Here is an 11,398-nt window from a genome sequence, read left to right as displayed (position 1 = left end):
CCGTCCCTCAGAGGGCTGGAGCTATAGATGGCTATGCACTGGAGGACATATGCAGATGTAGGACACACAGGACACAGAGAAAAATTATTCGTCACTGTGCTGTTTCAAACTTTGAAGCACTTGAATTGTAAACCAAGTGCACATAGATAGACACACGGGAACCAAACCTTTTTGAAATAGCTGAAGTAGCACACACATAAACACAGACCCACATAGACATACAGGTGCACAGACACAAACTAACACATGGACACAGAGACACACACTATTTACCATTCTAGCCTCGGTCACTGGTGATGGAGGTTTTGACTGAGAAGAGTTACCGGAACTCTACCAAGACATTGACAGAATGATAATTGTGAGATACTTTCAACTCTGATGCAATAACAAGAAAACAGGAGGTAAACATGAGTGTCTAATTGACCCGCACTGTTTTTGCAATTTCAACTTACCTGTTGACCTGGGTCACTGTGTCGGTGTAAGAGGCAGGCTGTGAGTCGGTGCAGCTGGAGGGACGGTGGTCTGCCCTGATAGAAGTCCTGTACATGGTATGGACCTTGTTTGAACTGAGACCGTTAGAACCAAGGGTTTGAACACTGATGTGGACCGGGACGCTCAGGTCGATATTCTCCAGAATACACTGGGGAAAGAGACACAAAACATATACACATACTCTATTATTTGCTATTGGGAACTTAGTTTGTACAGTGACAATAGGATACGCACAGTGGGAAGTGTTTGGGAAGAGACTGGTACCTTGGTGCATGCTGAGCTCATGACAGATTTGTGAAATTCCCCATCGACGTACACCTGAGGAGGGAAAAGAAATGTGAAGTACAAGAAAAACATCAAAAACGTACACAATCAAAATCCACAGGTAAATAGGGTTTGACGTAGCTCAGAATATGATTTTTAGGGCCAGTAATCAGTGAAGCCTGCCTACCCTGTATCCATACACAAAGGTGCCATTACTGCAGCCCAGCTCGTCCAGTGGCGGCCTCTCCCAGCCAATCATGAGGCTGCTCTGGCCCACCGTTCTGATGACCTCGACAGAGCCCACCTCTGCTGGAGCTTCTGGCGGGTACGGACAAAGAAAGGACAAGCACAAGCATGAGCCCCTACCCTCCTTGTTATTACTTGCAGGGTATAATGCAGGGTATAATGCAGCCCAAATACACGCCATTCTATTTCTTTCTTCATTATATGGTTATTCCTAAAATCTTATCAAAATAAATGTACTTTGGTGGATCCATTGCATACTAAACTTCCCACTGGACCCTAAGGTTTCAGTAAAGGTCCTAAGTCAGGTCCTGCAAGGTGTTATATTGGCTAATAAATTAAAATGCAAGAACTTGCAGTGGAGTCTGATGTGACATTTTCTCCCATACAAAGACAGAAGCAGAGAATGGCCCATATCAAGGCTTGGTATAATCACACTGCAGCGGTATGAAACCGAAAACTAATATACTACACTCAAAAACTGCACAGAAGCCATAACACACAAAAGTTTTACATTCTTGTATTTTTAGCTCAATAAAGGCATTTTAACTTTTCATAAACGCAAAAATTCACTGTCTTGAATTTCTTCTACCATTTGAATCACAAGTAGACTTTCTCTTTATATAAATGATGTCCAGTGTGGAGTCTGCACCCTACCTGGTTTTGGTCTTGCTGTTTTGGTTTTGTCTGAAGGAGCAGTGGGCTTCCTGGCAGGCTTGGAGGATCTCTCAGGAGAGCGAGGGGCAGATTGAGAGCAGGATGTGGCAGATCCAAGACCATTATATACAGGGGCAGCACCATCCATTTTAGAAATCATACTAGAAACATTAGCCTTATGGGCAGTTGACGTGCTAGGGGCAGTACCGACTGAGGCAGTGGTGTTTGGATTAGTAGCGGAACATATCAAGACAGTAGCTGCAGAACTGACAGTGTTACTAATAGAGGTAGTGGTCCAAGGAGTTAAAATAGTAGTAGGTGTATGTTTAACAGTATCAGACACTACAGGGAAAGAAGCAGTTTGCCTTGTTGGTTTTGGGGATATTGGTATATTGGGGGAAGGGACAGTATGATGGCTGCTGCTTGAGGTTGATTTAGTCTTGGTAGGTGCCATAGTGGTAACAGGAGAGTAGTAAGAGCTAGAAACAACTGAAGTTGTAGTAGCACCTGTGGCTGCTTTAGAAAGAGTGTGAGTAAAGTTGCTGGGGCTGAATGTGACGTTGGCAGATCTAGAGGCGACTGCGGTAAAAAGCTTTGTTGGCATATTAGTTGTTACGGGTTTAGTTGTTATTACTGGAGTGTGTTCAACTTGGCTAGAGGCAGTGGAGAGAGGGAGAGGAGTGGCATTTGCATTACTGATAGTGAGGCTCTGGTTCTTGGTCTGAAAGGACAGGCTGTTCCTGGGCTGCTGTCCTCTCCCTCTGCTCACCGGAGCCTTGGAATAAAGACAAAGAGCTTTATTGTATATTAGCACAGTATTTGATTAGATTTATCTTTATATCAGACGTGAATTCTTCATTTGAATTACCACTGAAAGTAGAAAAAGAAAAATATCAGGTAAAGAATGTGGTTCATTTCATCATTTCAATTCAGTACTACTACTACAATGTTAACACCTTTACACAATTCAATGGGAACTGCTCTTTCTGACTGTGTTACTGAATGTTCAAAGAGCTGCAGTGTACCTGATAGCTGCTCATCATAGTCTTCTGCAGTTGCTCATGTAGGTTGATGATCTTCTCAGGACTGCTCAGCCTCCTGCTCAGACGGACACGTCTCTCTGGGGAGGGAGGAGCAGGACTCAGAGAGGACCTGTTCCCCTTTGAGAAACTGGCCGCACCTGGAGAGGATTCCCCTTTCACCTCTGGATGGTACAATCCAAATCTTTCTGGAGCACTCGTTGTTTGGACTGGCCCACTGGCAGAGGGAGGTAGCTGTTGAGGGATTGAGGAAAGGCTATCATAATTCGGCTTACAGCAAGAAACTGAAAGTTTTGTGCTGTAAAGCAATCCAGCAGATTTAGAGGCAGATGTAGAGGCAGGCTGCCAGTCTTCTCTGTGGTGGTCTCATTAGTTTATGGTAATTATACTATTATTCGCAAAAATGAATATGGTGATGATTTCTTGATGTTAAAATGCTACACATGGCACATTTAAGCTGAACTATTTTGAAACAAAGCTTGAAAAATGTATAGATAAAATTTCTGTTATCTCACCTGTGTTATGCTGTTCAGCACAGGCGAATTACTCAAGCTCTGATTCAGTGCTGGAGCAACAGGTGATGGTGACGCCTGGACGTTGGCTTGCTCTTGCATTGGTGAAGTTGGCACAGGTGAATTGGCATTTTTCTTTAGTGTTCCTGTTGGTGCAAGTATAACTTCCCTACTGCAGTCCTGAAGGTTTGTTGTGGATCCAGGAGTGACTGCACTAGTGTAGTTTCCACGTTTCTGTTCTCGGTGTTTTGCTCCAGATTCAGGTGTGAATACATTTTGATGTTGCTGTTTTACACCAGGTGGGAATACAGAAGAGTAGCTTTGATCAGGAGTGAATCCACTGGTGTAATCCTGAAGTTTATAAATAAATCCCGGTGTAAACCCACTACTGTAATCTTGCTGGGTCTTTACAGCGGCTCCCGGTGTGAACGCTGCGGTGTAGTCCTGCAGGGCGGCGTCACTGAGCAGCTGCTCCACCTGCTGTGTGAGCGTCAGGTCCAGACAGCCGTGCCTGTGCATGGCTCTCATCATCTGCACCAACAGGCTGTTCCTCTCCTGACACTTCACCACCAGGCACGACAGCTTGGCCTGTTATTGGACAAAACACCTGTCAGTCAAAATCAACTGCAGATAGCTTGGCGTGTTGTGGAGCAGAGCGCCTGTCAGTCCACACAGAAGTCAAACATTCACTGGACAGTACTGACACATTCATGGACAAGAGTGAATAAGTTGCCAATAATGTAATATGTAACACTGTATAGTAAACCACATTTAAAAAGCCATGCCTCCCTCTCCTTACCTTTAAAGGAGCTATATCCAGATCTGTTTGACTCTTCTTTTTCAGGAGGACATCATACTATAAATAGGTAAGAGGTAAAAACAGATAAATTGATAATCTGCAACTAACTATTTTGACTATAAGGACTGCAAAAGAACAGCTGACTGGTTGCCTACCTTGGCTCTGATGTCATTGTAGCGCGTCCGGAGTGAGATGAAAGTAGCACTCACATCCTCCTTGCTCCCCTGCCCTCTTTTCAGGGTAATATACTCTGAGTTCAGCTCCTCTAGAGCCACTGTCTGTGGGGTTTTACACACACACACACACGCACACACACACACACACACACACACACACACACACACAGAAACAGGGACATATCTATCATTAGAACAGCCTCAAGATGTCACTGTTACTCATTTTTATTTATTTACAAATATCCATTACTGCTCAGTTTTAATTAGTCCACATAGCTGTAAATTGTATGTCAATACAACTGAAAAACAGTGACATGTTCAAGCCATTCAGACTAGTCACAAATGAGCAGTCATGAGTTTCAGTTTGCATAGATCCACGCTTCTGCAGAAGTGCCAACAATCGACTTATATATCTACTAGTCCGTAGCTGAGACTTACTAAGTTGAGTTTGAGGCCAAAATTGAGCTTTTGAGCAGCTTTCCTTTACATATATCTGTTTTTATATCCCCAAAGAGGAATTGTATCTGAACCAGTTTTTGACCAGTCACTTTGTGCTACACTATGTTGTAAAGATTTCCTCACAGGTTTTACATTGTCCATCTTCGGACTCAAGAGGCATGTAGTTAAATAAAAAATAATAACGGCACATCTTGAGGCTTTTAGGGCTAACAGTATGCAACAAACCAAAAAGAAAACACATACACACATACAGAGAAAACTACCACCACCACCAACATTCAACCAACAACATAACTAATGCCAACAGTATCCAATTCTAAAATAAGACATTCCTCCATACTCACCTTAGCTTTGAGCTGAGCCTGGAGCACACTGAATTGCTCCTCTATCTGTGCCTTCAGTGAGAGAGTATCAGCTTTCTTCCTGGCCACACCTGTCAGTCTGCTCTGCAGCTCCTTCACCTGCAGCAGACACCACCACTGATAAGCACTTATCTACTGGTAGTAGATAAATACATAATGTCTAATTTGGCCTTGCACCTTTGCATGCAGAGGGAAGGTTAGTGAAGAGCCAAGTTTGAATCTCAGATGGGATGATGTGTCTGTAATTGACTAAATATATACCAGGAAACCAAAGGGAATCCTAACTAAGGGATATATTTAGGCTTATACGTTCTTAAGCAAGTGTCCCTTAAAGTATTTAAATGCAGCCATATAAGCGGAATGAATGGGATTGGATACAGCAGATAAAAATATGCTGAAATGCTGACATTACAGTACTTTTTTATATATACAGTATATACCTGAGTTGTGAGGTTGTCGTTTTCATTCCTGGTCTCTTCCATCTGATCGGCTACATCTGTCATCCTCATCACCTCATTAGCTGCTTGAGCTGCCCTCCTCTCCGCCTCCTCCCTCCTGGCTTCTGACTGACACAATTCACTGTACAACCTTTTGGTCTACACACACACACACATGCACATAAACACACACACAAACAAACAAGCAGAGACGAGAATTTATTGCTTACATTGTTGGTAATAATATTTATTGAAGTTTCTAGCAATACACCAGTGCTCTGTAAACCTGATAATATGGATATGCAATGATGCACATTTGCACACCCTGCATATACTGAATGCTCTTGCACTGGACTGTAAAATTGTAAATCTGTAAATATGTCACGATGAAGATGCTGTATCTTTAATCTTTCAAAAAGCTTTGCAGCAAAGATTAGGATACAGATAAAAATAATATAACTAAAACACTATTGTATTTTTATCAGTATCCTCATCTTTGCTACTGCAGTGACTCCATTTCCTCCCAGGGGCCGCTAAAGACTTATCTTATTTGTATTACAGCCGACTTCCCTGTGTGGATGAAGAAACAGGAAGGTGTGTAAACTCACCTCTAAATGGGTCTTGTCCTGTTCCTCTCGTGACTTCTTAAGTTCTGCGCCCAAAGCTTCAATCTCCCTCATCAGATCACTTTGCTCCTGTTTTCCATCCAAACCCTTCTGTGTAAGTACACAGTAATCACATAATATATCTTGACAAGGGATAATGCTGAAAGCATATTTCGACTGATATAACAATACACAAATAAAAGGCATAAATTCACTCTTACCTGTATGAACTTTGCTTTGAAGGTAGTGGTCTGATTTCTTTGCACAGCACATTCTCCTGTCCCAAGTATGACAGCCTCTGTCTTCTTCTGACTGGACAGTTGCTGCTTCTCACTCCTTTCTTCTGTCTGTGATTGGTTGTGGGGAGTAGCGGCCTGTAGACAGTCTCTCTCCTCTCTTAGGCCCTGAAGTAACAGCATTATCTGCTTTTCTTCCTGTTTCAAACCAGTGATTGAATGTTCAATTCTCTCTTTCTCTTCTGTCAAACTGTAAACTGACTGCATCAGCTTGTCTCCTTCTTCTTTCGAAGCGTAAGATGATTGTTCTTGGTCTTTCCGTCCTTTCAGACACTCGAGGGATTCTGTTAGTTCATCTCTCTCCTGTTTCAAATCGTACACTGCCTGGCTTAACTGGTCCCTGTCTTTCTGTAAACTTTGTAGCGATTGCATGATTTGGTCTCTCTCATCTTTTTCACTCAAGAGAGATTCTAACAGTTTCCCTCTTCCGTCTTCAAGCCCAGACAACGACTTGGTTAGCTGCTCTTTCTCCTCTTTCAGTCCACTCATGGATCTTACAAACTGGTCTCTCTCGTCTTTCAGCCCACAGACTGTCCTAGTTAGCTGCTCTCTCTCTTGTTTGAGACCAGCCAGAGATTGAGTCACGCGGTCTCTCTCCTCCTTCAGTCCCCAAACCGTCCGAGTCAACTGCTGTTTCTCTTCTGTCTGAGTTTGGACCGACAGAGCCACCTCTCTCTGCTCCTCTCTCAGAGAACTTATAGAGCCGCTCAGTTCTGCTTGTTCTTCTTTGAGGCTCTGGACCGACTTAGTCAGCTGATCGACTTGATCAGTCAATGAACTAACGTGTGTATTTCCTTGTAGGATGTTGCATAGTGAATCATCATCTTGAGAGCCAAGTGCTGGAGCTGTGGTCAAATGGCCTGCTTGTTGACTGGATACTGTCTGTGGTTCTTCATCACCTGGTAGTAGACTGTCCACCAAACTGTCCACACATCCTTCTAGATCGTTTTGTTGAACACTCCCTGTACCTGATACTGCAGCTATATTTTCACTCTTCAACTGATGTCCACACATTTCCTTATCAGGTATCGAATGATGACCCTGTGATTCTTCCATACTTCGTCCGCTCTCCACTAACCTCTGCTGCAGCTCCATGATAGTATTGAGATCATCCTCAGTCTTCCTGGTGAGCTCTGTGATCAGACATCCTTGCTCCTGGTTCTCCTGCTCCAGCTTGGCTCCGTCCGCCTCTAGCCTGGAGACATGCTCCCTCAGCTGGGCTATTTCCGTGACGCTCTCCCCTTCCTGGAGCTCAATGTGGGCCAGTAGCTCCCGGATGCGTTCTGCCAAGGCCCGGTTCTCCTGATTCAGGGCCTGGGCCAGATCGTCCTGGGCGAGGGTGAGGATGGCGTCGTCCTGTGCTCTATCACAGGTGGTTGATGTGTTCTGCACTGGCACACTGTTAACCTGAGTATACGGAGAGGTAGGATTTGATCAGTGATATATTGGAAGGTGTGTTATTGGAACTGAAGTTAGTAACGTAGAGCACAACGTTTTCAGCTGTGTACTTGCACACTGCGTTATGTTCTGCACCCTGGGGACTACTGTAGCTCACGCAAAAAACATCTGGGAATCCTGCAATGCCTGTGACATACCTGTTCTTTTGAAGACCCCTGCCCTGCCTCTGCTTCTTGTTCCTCTGCCTGTTTCCTGAGTTGTAATTTCAGTCGGGCATTCTCCTGAGCCAGCCTCTGCAGCTGCTCCTGTGTGTGCTGCAGGGCGGACTCCAGGCGGTCACATTGCTCTTGGAGGGCCTCAAGATCTTCCCCCAACCCCAGGCTCCTGCAAGCTTCCCTCAGGGCATCAGCTTCCTCGCTGGGGCTTTCCTCCAGGTTTAGGGCCCCTCTGGAGCCCCAGGTCCCCAGGTTAAACTCCCCCACCTCCACCGTCTCTGTAGCCAAGGAAAGGGACTGGAGGCTGGGGTTGGGTTTGAAGCCAAGGTGGGCCGAGAGGTTCAGAAGGTCTGGTTTGGGTAAAGGCAGAGTGTCTGATTTGGCAGATGAGGAGCGATCCTCTGTGTTGTTCTGTGCGCTCTCTGCTGTGCCCCGGTGGTGAACAGGTGGAACTGCAGCTGAATGTGTTTGGCCTGTTGGTTCATCCTGGGTCAGTTGGACCTACACACAGAATGTCATTTAACATCTTAAGTGGGACAGAAGTTGAGGATGACTGGAGGCGAATATGAAAAATACAAAAGCAAGCTAACTTCTCTGTGTCTCTCTCCGTCTCTGCACACAGACAGAAATGAATGCACACACACACACACTCTAATTAAGCGCACTAATGAGGTCTTCTTATGCTTAGATTAACTTGCCATTTAGCTGTACTTTGGTCCCACAGAAACCCAGTAATATAGTCCCATTTATAACATAATTTCTTAACAATTACTTGTAATCTCCATTCACAGCTCAGTCAGCTGCAGCAAATATTCATATTCAGACACCCTTGTATAAGCATTTGTAATGGGGAGATTATGTAACATTGTAAATCCTAGCAACAGAGCTTTCACTCTTGGGGAGCATTCACACTTTTCATGCTGTAACACCTTCTCATGATAATATAAGAATTAACACTTAGTCAACAACAAAACTAGATCAAATATTCCCTGAAACCTTAGTCATTCCTACTTAAAGCATTTGTTTTAGTCCATCTAAAGTGAAAAACAAGTGGGGTGTGCATTGTTGGAACAGTCCAATAATTGGTTACATTGTGTCAGAAAAGATCAATCAATCACAGAAAAGTAACTTAATCCATTTAAAATAGTAATTTGACACAGATCAGCCAAATAGTTTAGCCCACTTATGTGTATCAAATGTTTAGAACAGGAATGCTAATTTCTGACTCTTCAAAAATGTGTAGGGAACAAATAAGAACAAATTCTTGTCTTACGCACCTTTCCAGAGCTATTTGAGAGGGTGATGGAAGGCACAGAACCAGGGGCCGGACTGGGACTGGAGGAGCTGGTCCCAGGACTGGGGCATGTAGACTCTGGGACTGTGGACGACTGACTGGGGGTTTGGTTGGCTGCTTCCCTGAGGCTCTGGTTCTCCTCTCTCAGCTCTTCAACCTCCTCCATCAGGGAGCTCTCGGACAGCTTCAGTCGATGGACCTCCGCCTTCATCTCCTCCACCTTGCAGCCCAGGAAGTGGCTGCTCTCCTGAGCCTCCTGCAGCTGCTCCGTCAGCCCCCTCTGCTCTGCCACCCCCTGCTCCTCTCTCTCCAGCAGCACCCTGAGATCCTCCTGTAGGCTCAGGATGAAGCCTTGCAGCCTGGCCTCATTGGAACTCGTCTCTTTCTCTCTTCCTCCCTCAATCTCTTCTTCTGTCGCTCCCTCATCCCCCTCTCTCCTTCCTTCCCTCTGACACTCCAGTCTCCGCTGCCATTGCCTCCTCCTCTCCTCCTTCTTCTTCTCCCCTTCCTCTTCTCCTTCCCCCTCTCCTCTCAGGGAAGGTAGTCTCTCTTGCTCCTCCCGGTGCGGTACAGACCCGGCAGTAATGCTGACAGCAGTGATGGTTGCCATGTTAGTGGCGGCAGACACCGTCATGTCCAGCAGCTGCTTCTCTAAGGAGTACACCCGGGTCTGTAGGCTCTGCTCCCTGTCCCGGGCCAGGCTGAGCTTTTGCTGGAGCTGGGTTTTAAAGTTCTGGAAATACTGGGACTGGCGACTCATCTCCTCCTCTTTGGCCTTCAGCTGGTTCTGAAGGCGCTGCAGTCGCTCCCTCCACACCCTCTCCCCTCGCTCCTTATCCTGAGTCTGGGTAGGAGGGAAGAGGGAGAGGGAAAGGAGAAAGGTAGGGAGAGAACATGTGAGAGAGAGAGAGATACCATAATAGAGTTAAGCAGCTGCTACACTCCTGAGTTATTGCAATCACAGAACAGTTGCTCGAAACCTGCTAAACACATTGTAGTTCCTGAAAAGTCTACAATTAAAAAGTTTCACCTGATCACCTCATGTGATTTTGTGCTGTTAAAGGCCCATATTAAGGCTATGGGAAATCTACATTGACCAGACTTTTAAGTCCAGAATTGGCACAACCTGTCAGTCAGTCAACCCTCAGAGACCCACACATTCCTAATAGTCTTCATGGTTTATGGTTTATACAGCCATGCCTGTGAATGTATCCCTAAGAGATCCAGAGCACTCACCATGGTCCTGACCTCCTGCCGGAGCATGTGGAGTCTCTGGTCCAGCCTCTGGGAGTGTTGCATGCTGGGCCAATGGAGGTGGGAGGCAGCGGCTACCTGGCTGAGCTGGAGCTGCAGACTGCTCTCTGACCTCTCTAACTCTCTGATCCTGCCACCGCAGCACAACACAGACAAGCTCGCGTTACATTAGCTTAGCATTAGCATTGAACTTAGTAACATCACACTAATCGGCATATTAGCATTTAGCCAAAAGGTTTAATTACTTCCTCAGTTCTTTGATTCTGTTTTACCTGCCACTGTGAGAAAAGATGAAATCAAGCAAAGAAAATCCGCAATAGTAATTCCAGGTCGATGTAAGCAACAGCGTGCTCGTGTGTAAGTGTGCAGCGCAGTCAGGTGTGTGTGATATGTGATATCGCCTTGGCCATATGTGAGTATGTAGTAGTACGTGTGTGTGTGTGTGTGTGTGTGTCACTGGATCCCCTCTCCCCCAGTCTCTCACCTATTCCTCAGGTGGCTGTCAGGCTGGTTGGTCGAGCTGGCATTCTGCTCCAGGACCTTCACTCTGTCACACAGAACCCGCAGGTCCAAGTCCGGGTCGGTACCCGTTGAGTCTGTTACCATGGCTACGGAACCGCTTCCGGTCGCCGCCGTGTCCAGCGAAGTCACGTGATCCTCCATTGGTAAGCCCGGGTCTCGGCTGTAGCGTGTGCCCACTAGGTGAGGTCCACCTGCAGCAGAGGAACCCATGATGTCAGGCTTATTCAGTACAGGGAGGACAAATGAAAACTGTTACACACGCATGTCTTCCCTTCTCTCTACTTCTCTAAAGTCACTATTTCTCTTTCCCCCACTCTCTGTCCCTTATGTACAGTTTACATGACCATTGTAGACATACAGATATAGAAAAAGA

General features: G+C 45.6%; 1 protein-coding gene across 1 annotated transcript; it reads right to left on the bottom strand.

Moving 5' to 3' along the window:
• Window positions 1-273: 273 nt before the first annotated feature.
• On the bottom strand, window positions 274-11,166 carry LOC139925454 (uncharacterized). The gene is made up of 18 exons (XM_071916840.2): window positions 10,988-11,166; window positions 10,486-10,660; window positions 9,233-10,093; window positions 7,938-8,456; window positions 7,383-7,671; window positions 6,268-7,280; window positions 6,050-6,157; window positions 5,445-5,600; window positions 4,987-5,103; window positions 4,163-4,285; window positions 4,008-4,064; window positions 3,212-3,796; window positions 2,682-2,930; window positions 1,657-2,431; window positions 944-1,074; window positions 757-810; window positions 453-640; window positions 274-330 (listed from the first exon to the last, which is right to left on the bottom strand). The coding sequence occupies exons 1-18, from the start codon at window positions 11,164-11,166 to the stop codon at window positions 288-290; spliced, it is 5,622 nt and encodes a 1,873-aa protein (XP_071772941.2). The 3' UTR covers window positions 274-287.
• Between the last annotated feature and the right edge of the window lie 232 nt (window positions 11,167-11,398).

Source organism: Centroberyx gerrardi, chromosome 16 (genome assembly GCF_048128805.1).
Source record: "Centroberyx gerrardi isolate f3 chromosome 16, fCenGer3.hap1.cur.20231027, whole genome shotgun sequence".
Classification (NCBI taxonomy): Eukaryota; Metazoa; Chordata; class Actinopteri; order Beryciformes; family Berycidae; genus Centroberyx; species Centroberyx gerrardi.
The sequence above is the reverse complement of the archived record's forward strand: the minus strand, read 5'-3'. Positions and strand labels throughout refer to the sequence as shown.

Coding starts and splice junctions, on each gene's coding strand:
- LOC139925454 (XM_071916840.2), bottom strand. CDS start 11,166: ATGGAGGATCACGTGACTTCGCTGGACACGGCGGCGACCGGAAGCGGT. Junction 7,281..7,382: donor AAGTATGGAAGAATCACAGG/GTCATCATTCGA, acceptor AAAACGATCTAG/AAGGATGTGTGGACAGTTTG. Junction 811..943: donor CCTTTGTGTATGGATACAGG/GTAGGCAGGCTT, acceptor TTCCCTCCTCAG/GTGTACGTCGATGGGGAATT.